General features: G+C 37.2%; 1 protein-coding gene across 2 annotated transcripts in view; it reads right to left on the reverse strand.

Annotated features, from left to right (window-relative positions):
- The window catches only part of TJP1 (tight junction protein 1), a 313,265-nt gene extending 292,874 nt beyond the window's left edge, over positions 1-20,391 (reverse strand). For both annotated transcript variants that reach the window (XM_044665401.1, XM_044665400.1), the window contains exon 1: positions 20,225-20,391. In XM_044665401.1, coding sequence (XP_044521336.1) covers positions 20,225-20,391 — 167 coding nt within the window. The remainder of the gene's footprint in view (positions 1-20,224) is intronic.
- Between the last annotated feature and the right edge of the window lie 44 nt (positions 20,392-20,435).

Consider the following 20,435-nt stretch of genomic DNA (forward strand, 5'->3'; position numbering starts at 1 on the left):
AAGGAGCTCCTTATGAGCTCCAATAACCCTAGGAGAAGCAGTATACCCAGACCATTGGTCCTGCTTCCAGAAAAAGCCAGAAAGATCTTCAGGAACTGATGCAGAGCAAAATAAACAGAACTGGGAGAACATTGTACACAATAACAGCAATACTGCATAATGAATATCTATGAAAATTTGGCTACTTAGCAATGCAGTGATCTGAAACAATTCTGAAAGAGTTATGATGGGGAATGCTATTCACCTCCAGAGAAAGAACCGTTAGAATCAACCTTCACATCAGTGTATTTATGGTTTTATTTCGGAGTTTTGGTAATATATGAGTATGAACAATATGGAAGTATGTTTTGCTTGACAATAAAAAAGAATGTGAGCTCCTTGAGATCAGGAAATCTGTTCCCTTTCTATTTGTAGCTCTAGTTTTTAGCATATAGTAAGGGCTTAATAAATGTATTTTTTCACTCATTTGTTAAGTTATTCATTCATTCTTTCAGTCAATCAATTAGTGTCTGTCATCTAACATTCATTAAACATTTACCACGTGCCATGCACTGTTCTAAGCATAGTCCACTCGTCAGCACTAAGAACAGAAATGGAGTTAAGTGAGTGACCAATGATAAAAAGAATTCCAGGAACAGGTTAGGAACAGCTACTTAGGGTAGAATTTTTGCCTCATCTTCCCACCTACAGATAGCATTCTGAACTGCTTCTTCTCCAGATTCCTCTCCTTGAACAGGAGCTTGCAAGAGATCTAGTAATGCAGGAAGAGTCTCTAGACTGATTTTCCATGGTTCACGGCCTCTTTTTTGGTGTCATAAATCAGCCCAGGTTCTAAGTAATGAAAATTCCTAATGTTGTAATTTATCAAAATGGCTCTTGCCATCATTCCCATTATGATTCTTATCTCCTTCCCAAATTTCGGCAACCCAAAGAGGACTGCATGTTCATATTATAGATTAGAACATTTCCTAAATGGAATTGCAAGCAAAAGATATAACATTAAAGCTTGCAAGTGGTTGAGTCACAAATTCCTTAAAAGATCTGAAATTTCAACTTCCCACAACTCCTTTCTCCAACCCTTTTGTGATATGACTATTGTTCTCACAGAGAAGGGGAAAGGAGCAAGTATTTATTAAGCACTTACTATGTGCTGGACACTGTTAAATACTTTATAAATACCTCATTTTATTCTTACTTCAGCTCTAGAAAGTTGGTATTATTTTAGTCAAGGAAATTGAGATAAAGGTTAAGTGAGTTGCCCAGGTCACACAATTAGTAAGGTTTGAGGTTGAATTTGAACTCAGGCCTTTCTGACTCCAGGCTCACATTTTATCCACCTCACCACTTAATGGAAGTATCACACACAAAGATTTGACAGAAAAATATTCCCAAGATTGCTTCCCCTTCTCATATCACAATCACAAAGGAGGAAAGAGAAGTAGTTTATAATATTGTGTGTAGTTGTTGTGGATCAGAATATAAATGGAAAGACTTGACATCTCCTCATTACTCCCACAATATCAGGGAGGAGAGTTACCAGTAAAGAAGTCCTAATTCTCAAATGGACCAACCTGTATCTGAGGTGGATCAAATTCCTGAAGGCCCTCCTTCAATTAAGAAGAAAATAAGAGCCATTTTAGGGCTTTGGTTAGGAGCTTCTGGGATCCAAGAGAACCTTTTCATCCACTGCTAATGCTTTAATGTTCCTGAGTTTTTTTAACCTCTTAGGGAACTGCTTTTCCTGGGGAGGGGGGTCTTTGAAGATATTTTTAATGAATGGATTGGTTGTTTGAACTCTTCAGATCTGTGTATCCATTGCATTGGATATTGAACAGCACACAGACAGTGTCAGTCTTTTAATTCTTCTATAGATGTGGAATTTGCCTCTTCACCAATCATAAATCAGAAGTTCTCTGCTCCCAGCAATCCAGCAGAATTATTACCCAGAACTGGGCTCAAACAATCATACCAACCATGCATATGGAGAATTATTTATTTTCAAGAACCTCTTACCTTCCATATTAGAATCAACACTATGTATTGGTTCCAAGACAGAAGAGCAATAATGGCTAGGTAATATGGGTAACATGACTCGCCCAGAATAACACAGCCAGGTAGTATCTGAAGCCAGATTTGAACCTAGCACCTCCTGTCTCCAGGCTGGGCACTCAATACATTGAGTCACCTAGCTGCCTCCCTCATGGGGAGAATTACTGATGCAAGTTCACACTCATGTTGTGTCAGGTGCACCTTTCCTGGTGTTTCTATATGTCCTCTTATGGAGCCTTCTGGCATGTTTTCTAGAAGGTAAAGAGGCTGTTTAAAAAAAAATTAAACATCCAATTACATTCTGACATTAAATAACCTTAAGCAACTGTATGTTAAAAGTCCCAGGCACTTCACTCCTGGCCATTTTCTTTTCTTATCTGGTACCTAAAAGACCCAGGAAATCATAAGGAAGGAAAGTCAAGTCTTTTGTCTGTAAAATACATAGATAGGTATGATACAAAGCAAAATGTGATTAGAGAATAGTAGAACCAAGCAAAATGTGACAGGAAATTTCAAGGCAGGAGAGATTATTTTTGATCCATGGAGTGGAGAAGTAAGGAGGGAGAAGAAAGGTAAAACTTCACAGGAGAGGTGGCCTTTCTCCACTATAGACCTTTGAGGTACTTCAACAGATGAAGATAGTTGAAGGAAGGTTGTGTTGTCTATTACATAACTGGGAGATGGTATAAGCAAAGACATTAAGATGAAAGAAAGTCAAGATTAGAATGTGAGAAGAAAAGCAGACAAGTAAGCCCACAAATCCTGAGTGAGGAATTCATGTATGATGTCCACAATCTCAATTTCCTATGTAGAAAAGAGGGATCTAAATTATTTTAGGCAGTATGATCCCGGAATCTTAGCTTTAAGCAGAGAAGGGAGAATTCTTGGGCAGTGTCAGACATACCGATTGTCTTAAGAGTAACTCCAAGGTCGGGCATTAAAGGATCTGACCTTATAGAGAAATGAGTTCCTGAGCAACATGTCTCTTGAGAAACTAAAAAATTCTGCACTTTGTTCCCTGTTATTACCATTAAATGATTTAGACAGTCTAAGTTCTATGGGAAGGGAGATGCCTGTTCAGCAGCCCCAAAAAGTATTTCTCTTTTCCAGATATGAGTCTAGGAATAAATGTTTAAGACTTTGCAGACAGGAGGAATTTCACTATAATGATGATAACCTACAGGTGAGTTCCTTTCTAAGGAAAGGTTATGGGGTTCTTTAAATCCTTTGTGTTATCTGTGAGGCAAAATATAGTCTATTCCCTGCCCAATTTGCATTTGTTATCTTGAGTGTTTAGATAGAAATTTGAAATCTAGACATGAAAATATTTGAAGATTTCCCAGAGTAAACTTGAGGATGGATGGGGGAAGTTAAGAAGGAAAATATTGGAGCTCAGTATTTGGAAGCCTAGAAATTGAATGACTCAGTCAGTCTCTCTCTCTCTCTCTCTCTCTCTCTCTCTCTCTCTCTCTCTCTCTCTCTCTCTCTCTCTCCTCTGAATATGTGTATATGTGTGTATACATACATACATATATATGTAATAGACTATCTCTAGACACAGTAAAAGAGTGGTCTTTTTCTACCAGTCATTTCCCAGAGTGCTTTACAGTAATTTGAACAAAATAGGTATGAAATCAATACCCTTACATGATGAAGCTGCAGCCAAGTAACTAAGTTATAAAAAATTATTTTTGAGGTTAAAATAAAATTTAAGGAACAATTTGTGGATTTATTTGTACTTGACTGTATCTTTATCTCAAATGAGGTGTAAACCTTCAATATAACTAGTGCTATCTAAACCAAAGGTGTCAAACATGGCCCCAAGCAGAACCAGATTAAAATATAATTGGTCAATATTTGACAAAATAAATAAAAATACAACAAAACACAGATAACATTACATTTTTAAAACTAAGTCAATATCCAGACTGCAGGAATCCTTCTGTACAAATTAGTGGCTACCTTTTCTATTTGAGTTTGATACCACCAGTTTCACTCTATAAAGAATCTACACAATCTGTGAATAAGATTAACTGATATGGAATCATTATTAAATAATATGTAAACACAATGACCATGAAAAAGTTTCAAAAGCATGAAAAAAAATGTTCTCCTCTCCTCTCTACACATTCCAAGACCAGGATAAACTTTCCTACCTAAACAGACTGGTTGAAAAATTATTGCTTTTGAAAACAAAAAAACTAGTCATGAAGATATTTCAAACTTTCACAACTTAGATACAGATTCTGGCACAGCAAAATGTCAACCTGAGCCCCAGGGAACCAACTTCAGCTTCATACAACTCCTTGCCTTGATGCCACTATCAACTTCAAGATGCCCCCCAAATAACAGCCCTACCCCAATCATCGACTTTCTACAACATAAACACCACAAACATTAAAGCAGAACTTGGCAAATGTAAAAGCCAACTCAATCAAAAACCTTTTCTCAATTTTCAAGGAATTTTTAAAAAAAGATTAGAAACATCCTAGGGAATTGGTTCCCAATTTGAGTGTAAGACCCAAATTAGTGCTAATGAAGGGTTTACAAAAGATTCTTGAAGCATCCTTTTGAAAGATTCAAAGAAGTAGCTAAGCACACCTGGTTGAAATTGACTATTTTGGGGGGTTAGCATTGGAAGGAAATGGTAGTTAGAATTCTTCCTTAGTTCTGTCCTTATCTTTTGCTTCCCATTATCTTTCCTAAAGGAAGTAAATATTCAGTCAGTGCTGAAACAGGTGTTATATGTAGTGGCTGAGAAGCCCAACTAGCTTTCCTCAAGTGACTTCTCACTGATGCCTGTACCAAGTCCCTGATGTCAATACTCCAAATCATTTCAGCTTTTCAAATTAGTACAAGAGTAAAATATTAATGGCCATGAACCAGAAGAATAAAATGTAGTTGTGTAGTTTGAATAATATTAAACATAATAATAGATATGACAATGAAATTGTGGGAGAAACATATCCAAGTTTGTAGCAGGGTCTTGCCCCAAGAATGGGAGACTCAAACTCCATTCAATCCAGAAGAAAAGAATTTTATTTGAAGAAGAAAGGTTTAAGGTGGTATAGCCTGGGAGCTAACTAACCTTGGGACTAATGGATTAGCCTAGGCACTAACAGAGTAGCCTAATGGATGATGGAATGGCAGCTCCAGGTATGGAGTAGCTGCTCCATAGTTCTGGGTTGATAGAGTGGTAGCTCTCTGGGTGAAGGAGTAGCCCTTAAGGCTGATGGATTAGCTCAGTAGATAATGGTAGCAACCTGAGGTATCTGGTAGTAGTTCCACCCCTCTGTGGACCAAAGCTGGCATATTTATTAGGGTCTGGAGGTTAGTCATGTCCCATTTCAGAGAAATTTTCACCTTTCCCCAAAACCCTGGAATAGGGGCATGGCCAATCAGGTAGAAATGTGTTTTGACTCATACATCATAGGGAATAAGGAGCATAAGCAGGTTTGGGGGATCCTTCTGGAATGCCAGAATCCCATGTTCCCCCACTGTCCACCTGTCATTCGTCAGTGTAGGAGTGGTTTTGCTACCCTTCTGGAATGTTTTCTTCAATGATGGGAGCCGGGAGAGGGATGCAGTACATTGGAGGCCCACTACAGGTAATTAATTATGTCTAACAGTTCAGAACTAAAGTAAATATAGAACAATATGAGTAATTAATAAAACAGATTAGGCATAAAGCTGATGGCCCAGTAAGGTATATTACTGAACCAGTACTAGTGATTGATGCTGTAATTTATGTTTGCCTAATGCTGAAACTACAGATAATCAGTTCATGTTTAACTAGTGCTAACTGGAGAGAGATGAAAGATTTCAGAGCATGAGGGTCCTGTTTCTATTACTAGCCTCCATCAGAATTATTAGGTGCCAGAACATGATATATAACATGTAAATCCCTAAACTAATACATCTCCAACCATATCTAACCAGCAGGGGGATCTTGTGAGCAAGGTTGGTAGTATTGTTGTATTGTTATGGTTGGGTACTGGTAGCATTGTTGTATTGTTATGGTAGCAGAATTATTGCAGCATGCCTGCACAGTCAGAGGCCTCTGGGTAGGTTATTGCAGACATAATGTTCTGGCTCACATCCCTTTCCCCCAGGATCTAGCTCTCCAAATGGATGTAATGCTACTCAGAGCCTTTCAGTCTGAAGAAGTTAGGGCTCTTTTTCTCCCTCATAAGTCATTGTTTTTTGGTGAGCTTTTTTAAAAAACAAAGTAGAAAAAAGAACATATCTAAGTTATCTTTCTATATTTGTTCTTAGGTACTTCCATAAGGTTTATGGAATATAATATCAACCCCTTCTCTGCTTCTGTGTATATCTCTGTATGATTCTACCCTGAAATATTGCTGAGTAAAAATTTTCCTTTCTAAAAGAGAAAATTCTTCTTCTGTCTTAATCTCCATTTTGTGTTTTAAACACCACAGAAAATACCCCAGTATTTTTTTTGTCTAAAAAGATTAGTGATTTAGGATTAATAGTAAACTACTTGAGAAAATTACCAAGCTTCCCCGCCCTAGCTTCAACTTAAAGAGATTAAAAAGAGACAAATGGTAACAAGAAATGAAGGGACTGGAACACTAGATAAACTCCTCCTCTTGAAGAGGGGAAAGAGAATCTTCTTCTACTTCCAGCCCATTCACCTGTCATTAATGAAAATCATAGTCTCATTCTCTCGGCTCATACACTGTCCACCAACATAGGTCATCTCTCATCCTCCTAGCTCATGTATTGAAGATCAGCAATGTCTTGTTCTGGCTAATGCTTGGTCATTACTTTTATTACTTTTTTAAAAAAGAACTTTCATCAGTTCTGAGAGTCTCACCTCATTGTTCTTCTCCTTTTTCCTCCCAGAAACTCATTCTACTTCAATGACAGAGAAAAAACAACTTGGAACCTTGGAAATACTGGATAAAATATCTGGCCAGCAGGCAACCCAACCCCCGCAAGGCTTTCAAGTGCAACATCTCTGATGGCAAGCACAAAAGATGTGTTCCATACATATTTAATTTAAACTTTTTTCTTGACATAGTGTCATCTCTTCAAGTGTATATTCTTATGTGCTAGCATCTTATGGGTATAACTTGTGTGGCTAGATACAAGGGGTGGGGGGGGGGAGGAGAAACAGTGCCAATATTTAGAAGTGGATTTGCTCAAGTAAATATACACACATATGTAAATAAAAATAAATAGATGGTCCTGAGAAATATTTTGATGATTGGAAACTTGTTAAAGTCAAAACAGAAAGATCTACTTCAGGATTTTCTTTAACAATTTTGAGTAAAATGATATTCAAAAAGTTAAAAACATTTAGTATATATTTGAATTACCATATAAATAGTATAATCCCTTAGGACCCCTAATAAATATAATCCTTTAAAAGAGGGGTACTTAACTTGAGGCTCATAAACTTATTTCTAAAAAAATGCTAATAATTATTTCAGTATAACTGGTTTTCCTTATAATCTCACACATTTAATTTTATACATTTAAAAACATTCTAAGAAGAGGCCCATAAGTTTCACCAGACTGCCAAATGGGTTCATGACCCAAAAAGGTGTTTCTGTGATGAAGTTAATTGCTATAGTTTTAGTAGAATGCAAATTCCTTGAGGAAGGAAGGAAATGATGATGATGATGATGATGATGATAACTACTAACATTCCCATAGATCAGTGATGGCAAACCTTTTAGAGATGGAGTGCCAGACCCCACCTCCCAACTGCATGCTGCAGAGGAGGGAGAAAGTGTTCCCATTGGACTGCTGGAAAAATGTCATCAGGTGTGATGGAGAGGGGAAGGTGAGCAGCTCCACTATAGCTCCTCTGCCTTTCTAGTAACAAACTCTGGGGGAGGGAAGGAGGGAGGCCATGTACCTACAGCAGGGGTTGGCAACCTTTTTGGCTGTGAGAGCCATAAATGCCACATTTTTTAAAATGTAATTTCGTGAGAGCCATACAGTGCTCACAGTGTGTGCTCCTGTAATAGTGCTCGCTCCTGTAACAGCGCCTGAAAAAAAATTGACTTTATGGCTCCTGCAGAAAGAGCCATACGTTGCCGACCCCTGGCCTACAGAGAGCGCTCTGGGTGCCAACTTTGGCACTCATACTATAGGTTCACCATTACCAGTGTAGATCTTATTTTGTCCCAGGGACTGTGCTAACTGCTTTGCAATTATTATTTCATTAGCATCTAGAAGTGCCTACTACATAAAAGCAGAAACCCTGGGATGGAGGCGCTATTATTTTCCTTATTTTATACCTGCAGAACCTAGGGAAAACAGAAGTTAAATGACATACAGGGCCACACAGCTAGCAAGTCTGAGCCCAGATGGGATTTCCCTAATAATAGGCCCAGTATGACATGTAACTTAAGGGAAAGTATTATGGAATTTTGCAACTTTTGTATTCCAGTGGGTTTCTGTGGCTAAAGACATCAACACTAAGTGGATAAAATAGTAGCCAAAATTCATATAACACTTTCTTTAAGGCATTTTAGGTATGATTATTCCTATTTTTAAGATAAGGACACTAAGACTAAAAGAGGTAAAGGACTTGCCCAAGATCTTCCTAATTCCAAGTCTACCCACTTCACTGTACCACAGCTGACTTACTGACCAGCTTACCAATGAGGAACTTTTTTATATCTATCTAGGCTAATTCATAGTCTATTACCAGGATATATTCAAAATTTTCAGTTTAGTTGAATTTGTCAGAACTTGCCATTGCTGTCAAAATCTTCAAGAGATTAGGAGGATCATCACTAAATCACTATGAGATATCTAGGTAGAACTTTGATCCAAGTATCCTTCATTGCTTAGTCCAATGATCTATACTGATCCATTTATTTAATTGAATCTTGAAATAAATTATTAATATCAACTAGTATTTGCTTAAATGGCTATTATGTGGAAAGTGGTATGGAGTTTCTTAAAAGCCTTTAAGGTAGTGTCCTTACCCTCAAAAAATCTACAGTTTAACAGATGTTCAATGACAAAAGGGAGTAAGAAAGCAAGTTTAAAGAGCAATTTGGACCTACCTATGCCCAAATGGCTATAAAACAGTACATACCCTTTGACTCAGCAGTACTATTACCAGGTTTGTATTCCCTATTTCTTCACTGTGGTACTATACATAGACTTGACTGGGAGTCAGGAGACTTAACCTCTGTGACTGGTTATATGGCAATGTACAAGCCACTTTTCTGATTCTTAATTTTATCATGTGTAGATCATTTTTACAAACAAATTTTCACACTCCTATCTTCATGAAACAGTCTATGCAAGTAATTTTCTTACCTCATATTTTATTCAAACAAAAAAGAATTTATTATAATTCTTATAACAAAACATTCAACAGAAAAATGTAACATACAGAAAAAAATCCTTCATAATCTTAATATTTATAACAAGATAATATATGAATAGGCTTCTATTGGGTGCAAAGTTTCTCAAATTATGGTGGCGTTGATGTCTCAATTTTTTCAATCATGAATCAAGATAGATATTTTGTCTGTATAATAGCTATAGCAGAAAGCCTAATTTCACAAAAATAGTATAAAATTTGCATTATTTTTAAAAAATAAAGCACAGAACTCTTTATTTTCATGTATCTAAAGCATAATAAGATGTTCAAGTTCAAAAGCTTGTTTCAATATATTATCACAAGATAAGTCTATTAACACAGATGAAGCAAGATAAACTGCATCCAATTTGTCAAATTTGTTTTTTATCCAGTTCATGCTTGGAAATATCTGGTTCTTTTTTTTTTTAACCCTTACCTTCTGTCTTAGAGTCAATACTGTGTATTGGCTCCAAGGCAGAAGAGTGGTAAGGGTAGGCAATGGGGGTCAAGTGACTTGCCCAGGGTCACACAGCTAGGAAGTATCTGAGGTCACATTTGAACCTAGGACCTCCCGTCTCTAGGTTTGGCTCTCAATCCACCGAGCTACCCAGCTGCCCCCAATATCTGGTTCTTTAAAAACAAATGAAATCACTTTTGTAGATGGGTTAAATGATTAATGAAAAAAAAAAAGGGTCTTTATTACCTTCTAATTCATTTTCAGGGTAGGTATATTTTATATTAAGAAAGATGTCAAAATATTATTTTGTAAATGTTAGCCACAGATCTAATTTTTACCTTATCTTTCTGGAGCTAAGTCTGAATTTGAAGACGTTGCATTGATTTAATTACTGTACTCATTTTAAGAATCCACAAAACATGTTTCTGGAGAAATTTGTTAATTGGAATTTGAGAGATGCCATTTAAAAGTATATATAAGGGGCAGCAGGGTAGCTCAGTGGATTGAGAACCAGGACTAGAGATGGGAGGTCCTAGGTTCAAATCTGGCCTCAGACACTTCCCAGCTGTGTGACCCTGGGCAAGTCACTTGACCCCCATTGCCTACCCTTACCACTCTTCCACCAAGGAACTAATACACAGAAGTTAAGGGTTTAAAAATATAAAAACAAACAAACAAAAAAGTATATATATATTTTCTATGGACACGTGGGGACCTTAAAACCACATTTCCCGTGGTCCAACGGGTTTCCTGTTTTGGATTACGTATTTAAGGTGAGGGACAGCTTTAAAGGGAAGTGACTTTGAACTGGTCTCTCTTAGCTAGCAGGAGCGGGAAGAGATGAAAGGTAAAAATGGCAGAGACAATGTGAATTCTTACCAGCGCGTGGTCTAATGATTTTATCCGTATCAGCATGGCTTTAATTAAACTACTAATTTCTATATTTATATCAGTCTTTATCATTTCTGATCATAACAAAGATGGCAACCACACAATCGAAATTCAAATTCTCAATTTTCCAGATAGCCTAAAGAAAGCCATGCCTGTTTTTTGGCCGTTTTACTCAGCTCTTTTGGGCAATTTTTTAAAAAAGGAAAGTGGCTTTCCTCGCGATGCTTTTGCTAAAAGCAACAGTACGTTTTTGCCTCAGGCAGGACTCAGCTAGCCAGTCCAGCCCAAACCACCTTGGGAAGTCAGGCCAGCCAATTCTGGCTTTTGGCTTTAAAACCAAAATGCCAGTGCCCAGTGCCTGTGATCTCTGCTGCTTTTCCTGACTCACCAGTGCAGACCATTTCTGTGGATCCGGAATCCTGAGATTTCCGAGAAGCGATATCCCACCCCCCCCCCCCCCCGACTTGCCAAACCCTGCCTTTCACCTTCAGCTGCTGCTGCTTTAACTACCACCTGGTTCTGACTTGCCAAGATCTTCGGAGACCTTTGCCTCTGCTGCTTAGGATTTGGTATTGTTCCCCCCACCCCCCACTCTCTTGGTAATGGCCTGCATTCTTGCCTTTCCACGTGTTTCTCTAAAGACCTAATTTAGGCACCCCCCACCCCCACAAGCTCTACACGTGGGATTTCCTACAAAACTGACCTAAGTTTTTCTCTAGCCCCGAGCCCACGACCTGACCCCATGTGGACCTAGCGTCTGAACCTTGAACTAGCATTTACCCTTAATTGGGCTGCATGGCCTATTCACCCCATAGCTGCTCAGAACTTTGAACTTTAAAAAACCCCTTAAACTCAGCTGAATTCAATCAGAAGAACCTTAAATTGAACCAGGGGTGGACTTGTAAACCTCGGAACTGATTGAGTTTTATTTCTGTTTTGAAGAGACTGTATCTTACTGTATTTTGCTAATTAGTTTTGTAAATTAATCATGCTTATTTCGTTGATTTTCCTGTTGCACTGATTCATTTTAAGTTAATGAAGTTTGTGGCTGCTAGATTAATTCTGTTTGTGATTTTATTGTAACTCCCAAATAATGAGAAAAATCTATTAGAACTGGTAAGAGGTTTTGACCAGTTTGTTAATCTGATACTCACATTATATTTCCTACACATTTTTTAAAGTTGTAAATTGCCTTATGTATACTGGATTTATAGAGCACATGTCTTTTAAAATTTATTCTCTCTTGGTAATTGTATAGAACCTTGGAAGTTTCCATGCTTTGAGAATTAACTTGTAATTTTACAAGAGTTTTTTTAACTTTTACTTTAAATCCTAAAGAATTGTTGTCTTATAGGATAAGCTTTTATATATTTTATTATAAAAAAATTATTGCCTTAAATGGGTAGAAGCATAAAATTTCCTACCCAGGATTTTTTTTAAAACAGGAAGCCAAGGAGCTCCTGTATATTCTTATCTGAGGATAATTTAGACCAGAAGATTTCTTTTTTTAAATATCAGATTTTGCTATGGAAGTAATAACAGAGTGTTGAGAAACTCTTAGCCAAGATTTAAAAGTTGTAACAAGTATATGATTTTTTGAACATCTTTGTTTATTGTTTTAAAATATGTTATTGGAAATTATGGTACTCTATCTGAATGTGCATTGTGAATCTGCTATTTGCAAGATCAATTTTCTCTCACAGAAAATCTCATTTTAGGGTAACAAAACCCTTCTAGTTCTAAGCTATATATATATTTTTTTGATTTTTAAAACATTTTTTTTAATTAGAGCAATTGATTTTTCCTTTTTCTCATCTTGTACTGGAAGTACATATATAGTCACTATCCTTTTTTTTTATTTGTTTTACAACGATATAAGCTTAATGCAAATACCTGAGCCTGAGACTGAGAATATGGGACTGTGATTAAATGCCTCTCTGATTCCAGGAAAAGGGAATATAAAAGCCTTTAATTAGTGCTAAGAAAGCACATGGTCAGAGACTTGACTAAAAAAACATCTGCATGGATTGCAGGAGTTCTATGCCAATACTTTAGGGCTTGGAAATTGGGGTTTGAGTCCTGGAGTCCCAGTCTTTTCTAAAACCTTAGAGGACGTGGGTCCTCTCAACTTAAATTCCTAGTCTAGCACCTAAAATTGATTATTTATTTGGCTCACTTCCCTAAAAGGTTGATGGCAAATCAGATCAGAGAGAGACATTTCTTTTTCCTTGAATTTTATTCTTTTTATTTTGCCAATTGATTTCATACAACCCCCGGGACTCAGCCACTCATCCTTAGCTGACCTGAGGTACCCTTTTCAAGGAAAGGAGGTGTGTTTAGAATTTACCTTAGGGGGATGTCTGTTAAGGTTTTTTTTTAAATTCGATAATGTAAAAATATATGTATATTTAACTCTTTTAGGAGTAATTTCAGGGGGAAATGTATGATTCTTAGAAGGAAATGTATGTTTTATAATCTATAATGTTAAGTTTAAATTCTTTTGAGAATAATTTCAGGATAAGGATTTTGCCATCTCCCCAGAATCCAGACAATGGACCTGTTTGATGAAGGCACCAAAAGATGCCTAAAGACCCTTCACTGTACCATGAAGATCAACTGAACTTTGGGGTACAGTTGATTGAACTATGGGGAGTTGAAATTGAGTTGAATGTATTGTTTTAATTGTACTTGTTATACCAATAGGGGGACTACTCTCAAATTGGTTTTTTGTCAATGCGGCTAGTTTTATCCATTTGTTTATCCATTTCTTTTATCCCCCAAATTCCTGAATTTTTTAGAAGTTGTCTATGTTTACAGGTCCAGTGAAGAAAAAAGACCAACTTTTTTTTTTTTTGCCGGACCTCAGGGGGAAATGTTAATTGGAATTTGGGAGATGCCATTTAAAAGTATATATATATTTTCTATGGACACACGGGGACCTTAAAACTACATTTCCCGTGGTCCAACGGGTTTCCTGTTTTGGATTACGTATTCAAGGTGAGGGACAGCTTTAAATAGGGGGAAGTGACTTTGAACTGGTCTCTCTTAGCTAGCAGGCGCTGGAAGAGATGAAAGGTATAAATGGCGGAGACAATGTGAATTCTTACCAGCGCGTGGTCTAATGATTTTATCCGTATCAGCATGGCTTTAATTAAACTACTAATTTCTATATTTATATCAGTCTTTATAATTTTTGATCGTAACAAATTACATATATATATATATTTATTAAGAAATTGCTTCATCCTTATTAAAGGCACTAATGAAAGTGGCAATTTACCTTGAATATTCTTTATAGTGCTTTAGCATGAGAAAATTCACATGTTCTTCAGTAATACATAAGTGTCTATGTTCTACCTCCATATTTTCATACAATTTTCCAACTAGAAATAACTTCTGGAAATTTAAGAAACAACTGGAATTTAAGAGTACTTTGAAAAATAAGCTGTATCAGTTGACGCAGCATATTTTTTTATTCACAAGATTAAGACAATTTCAAAGAAAATATAGTATTTTTGCATTAATCGATGAACCTGGTACTCTTGGTAGTCCACTTCTAGTAGACTGCTTTCTAAAAAGCTGATTATTCTTGCAACAACTTGAAAAGGTGTATATAGTGCCTTACTTATATTTTTCAATTCTAGGGGTTGTCTGTGAAGCATACAATGTGTCCAAATTTAAAAGAAGGGACAAATTTTGGCTAGTGTTTATAAACCTACATTTCATCCTGAAATAAACTGAGTCCAAATGAATGTAGTTTAATACAACTGTCCTACATTATATCAGTTTAATTTTAAAAATCTATTATATAAAAGGATTTCTCTTGATGTGACTCTATCATCAATAGTTTTGCAAAATAAGATACTTCCTCTATATGTTTCGAAAACATACATTGGTAATCAAATGTACATCTTTACATATGTTGCTTTATGTACTTACAAGGCAAAACAGGAATATTTTTGTTCCTCAAATAATTTCTAACAAAAATCTTCATACTTATAAGCAAGTCTCCTTCCCATTGTACTATCTACAACTGAGACCCTTCAAAGTCACTGCATAATTCTCCAAGCATTGCTTTGACCATATAAACTGAAGGTAACATAGTTTTTCTAGCAAATGAAACTTTTTCCATTTAGCAATTTTGTAAACAACTACTTGATACAAGTAATTCTTTGATAACACGGCCATTATTTACTTTTTTAAAATTTGTTTTTGCTTTTTAAAAGAATTCCCCCCTGGAAAAATTATTTCTTGTTAATATTTCTGTATGTTCATTTTCAAGATGTTATTTAAATTAGATTTGATGTCATTTAAGGTAACATATATGTACATATACACACATTCAAAAAAGGAGTCTTTTATCACCATCAAAACAGCATTTATATGTCAACAATAAAAGTAAAAGAAATCACATTTTTCTGGATTTGGTCTTTTTAAATTTTAGGTTTCATAATTCAACTAAACTGTCTTATTATTGTTCATACTTATTTCAACTGCTCAGTGGGTTTTTTCTTTAAACCAGTTATGCATTCATCTATGAAGAAGTAACATTTAAGTTTTTGGAATGAATAATAACTATTGTAAAAATAGTAAAAATATATTTAATTCTCAAAAAATTCAACAATTTATTATCTGTAACTACTCTGAAGTTATTGAGATTTTTTTTCAGGTTTCAGGGTTTTTAGGGAAATCAATTTTGTGTATTGTACTTAATGAGTGACAATGAGAAATAAAACATGACACTTTAAACAACCACACAATGTTAAATTTTGAGTTTATACAATTCAGCAACAGTCAGCATGACAAAACTTCTCATCAGTTTCACTAGGCTATGCTGATTAGTGAATGAGAAGAGTGGGAGAGTCTATCTATATCAAGTTTTGACATGCACTGACTCAAATTTGACCATTTCTATACAAAACCTATTAATGATTGCTATCCTATATTCATTGATTTTGGGAGGAAATTGAATATGTCAGTCTTGCCTAGTCAATTTAATTTGTTTTTGGCTGAAAAAAATGTGACTTGTGTGAGAATTATATAGAAAAATATATAATAGACATTTATATTTTAGATGTTATATAACATATATATTTATCTGCAAATATATACATACATATAATATTTGAAACATACACTAATTTTGGCCATTGTACCTTTCCTTTTTTTTTTTTTAAACTGTTACCTTTCATCTTGGAGTCAATACTATGTATTGGCTCTAAGGCAGAAGAGTGGTAAGGTCTAGGCAATGGGGGTCAAGTGACTTGCCCAGGGTCACACAGCTGGGAAGTGTCTGAGGCCAGATTTGAAGACCTCCCATCTTTAGGCCAGGCTCTTAGTCCACTGAGCCACCCAGCTGCCCCCTCTTTCCTTTCTGCTAAAAGGACATGCAGTATAGAAAATTCTATGAAATGGATTGAGTTTAGGACTTAAGAACTGAGGTTCTGGATTAACATCTTTGCTCTGCTAATTATCATCAAAGGGGCTTCCCCTTTCTGAGCCTCAGTTTTCTTATATATAAAATGATGAAACTTGACTAGATCTTTCAGGATCCATATAATATAGAGAACATATTGCTAATACTGTGCTATCTAATGCTACTGTTTTAACTCTAGATATCACCTGGCACTAAGCTCTGCCAAGGGGAAATAACTCTAGATACCATCAGGGTATCAATCTCTTCCAGTCAAGATGTATTCTTTTGGTGTATCATGAACAAAAAAGAAGCATATTGATGGGACAGGCAGCTTTTCTCATTGCCTGGAAGAGACTTGAAAAAGTTATGAAACATGACTGTAAGTCCTGGCAATTAAAGTCCTATACAGACTTATTTTCTCTCTACCCTAGGAAAAAAAAAAGCTTAATATGAATTTTAGTTCTGTGATTCAGAGATGGGATGGGAGGAGCTGCTGGAAAGGAATTTAGTTTTGAATAGTGGTGCTAGTCTGATGCTGCTGCATCTGACAGAAAGTATAGCTATAACACAAGAGAGAGGCAACAGTGATGGTGGGCAGGAGGAGACAAACAGGAATTTATGATACAGCTTCCTAGACAACAGACTGTTGACTGGAACTTTGCCTTTTGAGAGCTGAAAAAAGTTTAACTTCTCTAAACTTCTCCTTTGCACCACCCCCATTCCCATGTCTGTCACTATTAGCTGCTTTCCATATGGTTTTTTCTTTTTCTTCAGACTGAATTCTATTTTCTGATTTTGCTTCATATAAGAACAATTATCTATCACAATTGTTTTGTGATACAGGCCTGCAAATTAGTTGAATTCAGGAGAAAAGGACAATGGAAGATGCCAGGGAATAGCCTGGGAAACACAAAATAAAACTGGGTCAGAGAACTTATTCTCTGTCCGCAATGTTACATTTCTTTTCTGGAGAATTCTGAGCTACACTCAGGAGAAAAAAAAAATCTTAAATGTTAGAGAAAGAGACAGGGACTGGGTATAAAGAACTCCCAAGTGAAAAAACTCCCTCTACCAATGTAGGTTAGTATTGTCATTTTTCAGTGAAGTCCAAGTTTGAGATCCCTTTTGGGGTTTTCTTGGCAAAGATAATGGAGTGGTTTGCCATTTCCTTTTCCAGCTCAAACAGGGTTAAATGGTTTGCCTAATGTCAAACAGCTACTAAGTGTTTGAGAACAGATTTGAACTCAGGAAGATGAGTCTTCCTGACTTCAGGCCCAGTGCTTTATCCATTATGCCACCTAGCTCCCCCACAGAAAGTTACCTAGACCACTAAGAGTCTAAGTTACTTGTGCAGGATCACACAGCCAAGTATGCATAGAAAGCAGGACTGGAACCCAGGTCTTCCTGATTTTAGTTCTGGCTATGTCACATTGTCTTTCTTATAGGTTATAATTTCATTCGCAGAGAGACATTTCAGATGAACTAGAACCATGAACCTCTGAGACAATGAACCATTGTTGAGCCAAAGTTTAGGTCCAAGGGAGCCCAGTCTCCAAGAGCAAGGATTATAAAACAAAGAAAGTCATCCTTGCGTGTTGCCCAATGGGAAGAGAAAGGCATAGTCTGGTAAGAGATGCCCTCCCACATTCCTAAGGTAAGAGGGAAAACTTTCATACTGCTAAACCTTGTCAATTGCTATTTACAGTTATCTTTGGTTCCTCCCTTAATATTTTTCTCATGTTCTCCTAAGACCATGCCCCTGGCAACTTAGTCCATTCAGCTTGGACAGTGCTGACTGGTGAATTAACTAGAATAATTCCACATGACCCACTACATCTAACTGGCCCAAGGTCTCAGACTATGCTTCACATTCTATTCAACTGGCCATTTGCCAACTGCCATGTTGCTCTGCTTGCATTTGAACCTACATCCAGCCTCTTCACTTTCTATCTCTTGCTCTGGGAACAATAACCAAATCAATACTACCAGGACTTCTGCAAAAGACTAGTTAATTAACTTGCCTATAGTTACACTCACTATCCTAAAAACTTTACAAACCCAAACACCCTTTACAATAAATGGGTTTAAATCATTCATTTATCTATTCATTCAAGTAATTTTTAAATTTTGCTATTTCCTTTTTATAGTACTATCATTTTCTTTTTGCTCATCCCATTGTTAAAATTCTTTGCTATGGTTCTTTTATCTTCAATAAAACTATTATAATTTTTTCTGCCTCTTTTCTTTTAGTTCAAAATAATGCATGCTGCATAACTTTATCAATCAGACAATCATGTGAGAAGATTCAAGTTTCCCTACTAACTCAACTGCCTTCAAACTCTATTTAAACTTTTTATGCTCTCCATTGTGTAATTCTTCTTTACTCTTTTCTATGATACCTATGTTGTGGGTCCTCAAAATCCTTAAATTTGCAGTGCATCCTTTCATTGTCTCATTTCCTGGAAATAGCTTTCTCAAATTCCTAGAACCTAGTCCTCTTGCCTTTTTCAAATACCTCTTTAAGATTCTGTTACTCTACAGAGCCTTAATAATTTATATTATAATTCAAATTCAAAATCAACTTGTTGCAAATGTGACCTGTGATGTATATTAATGGGCTCTGTTTCTGGTTTTACCTCTTGCTTGAATGTATCCTTTAAAGTGTCTAAACACATTTCTGTAAACTTAACCACTTACTTTCTAAATTCATCTGGTAAAATTGTCATCTGATTCTGAACTTATTAAAATGTTTAGAATACTTCTGGGCTTCCAAAGTATGTAAGTTAAACAGCAATAAAAAAAGCAACTCCAATATATAATCAACTATGTGAATTGGACTTTCAAAGGCATTTTTCCTTAAAGTACTTCTTTTTCTACTTTCTTAATCAAGCTATTATGTTCAATGCTTGTTTACAAGTCAGTTTAATTGGAAAAACTACTGCAGAATTCTTGATTATCGATTATAATCATAATGTATTTATAGGAACATACTAGTAATTTCTCTTTTCCTACTCATCCAGAAGCAAACTAATTTAGGGAAGATTATGCTAACAAATCTCCATTTGTTTTGTTCCCTTTTGCAGCTGTCAAGCAAGCTGACATGAATTTTCTTAGAACTCATTGAAACTGAGATCAAGAGGTACAAATGTGGAACAAGATCAGAGAAACCTACAATCAGACTGCCATGTCGAATTCACCACCTCTTCACTGTAAATGCCACTCTCTAACAATAAAAAGACTTAATGAAACATTTCCACCGAATGAGGCACAGTTACATATCACGGAGGTGACCAGAAATGATTGCTTTAGGTTTTTGTTTTTTAATTCATTCCTTCCTCTCCGAGGCTCCCTTCCCCTTCCCATGTTGCATTTTAAGGTACAGACAGAAGCAGCCTTACTGCTTTTTCTCTTATTCGAGGGAGAGGCTGAAGGAGGGGATGGATGGATGGATGGCTGCATAGAGGAAGGGATGGACAGTTCCTTCCATGCAGCCGCCCAAGCGGCATCCTCTTTCTTTCTCTTGGGGCCGTTCAGCAGAAAATATCAAACATAAAATCTGGAAGGAACTTTCCTTTTTTTTTTTTTTTAATCAATTTTTTTAATGCGGCATTTGTTCATTTTAAAGCAACCCTCTCACACCACACACACACACACACACACACGCACACACACACAGATACATGCACGCACGCACGCACTAGTAGCTCACACATCTCCGGGCCAGGTGTGACACACACACACACACACACACACACACACACACACACAACACAGGTGTGACACACACACACAAGCATCTTCCAACAAGATGGGCACCACCGAGCTCAGCATCCCCGTCACCGCCTCCCCGGTCCCCTCGCCCGTCCGCCCGCCGGCCCCAGCGTGGCCCCCGGCTTCCAGGGAAAGGAAAGGTCGCTGGAGCGGCCGGCCTTGGGGGAACAGAAGGAGGGATGAAGATGTCCCGGCCCCCTAGCTGGGCCGGGTAGCCCGCGCCCCGCGCCAACCGCCCCGCCCCGCCCGCGCGCTCCGCCCGCCCTGCCGCCCTCTACCCCCTCACCAGAGCTTCCTCTTGAGGGGCAGAAGACTGCCCCGGTTGGACGGAGTGACCCCGATCGCCATCTGCAGCACCGTCAGGTATTTCTGATATTTCATCTTGTCTCCTCCCCGCTCCCGGGCCGGTCCCCACCGCCGCCGCCGAAGACACAGCCGCTCCAACCGCCGCATAGACTCAGCTGCGTCCCATCGGCCGAGCCGCCGCCGTTGTCGCC

Source organism: Gracilinanus agilis, chromosome 2, assembly GCF_016433145.1.
Source record: "Gracilinanus agilis isolate LMUSP501 chromosome 2, AgileGrace, whole genome shotgun sequence".
Lineage (NCBI taxonomy): Eukaryota > Metazoa > Chordata > Mammalia > Didelphimorphia > Didelphidae > Gracilinanus > Gracilinanus agilis.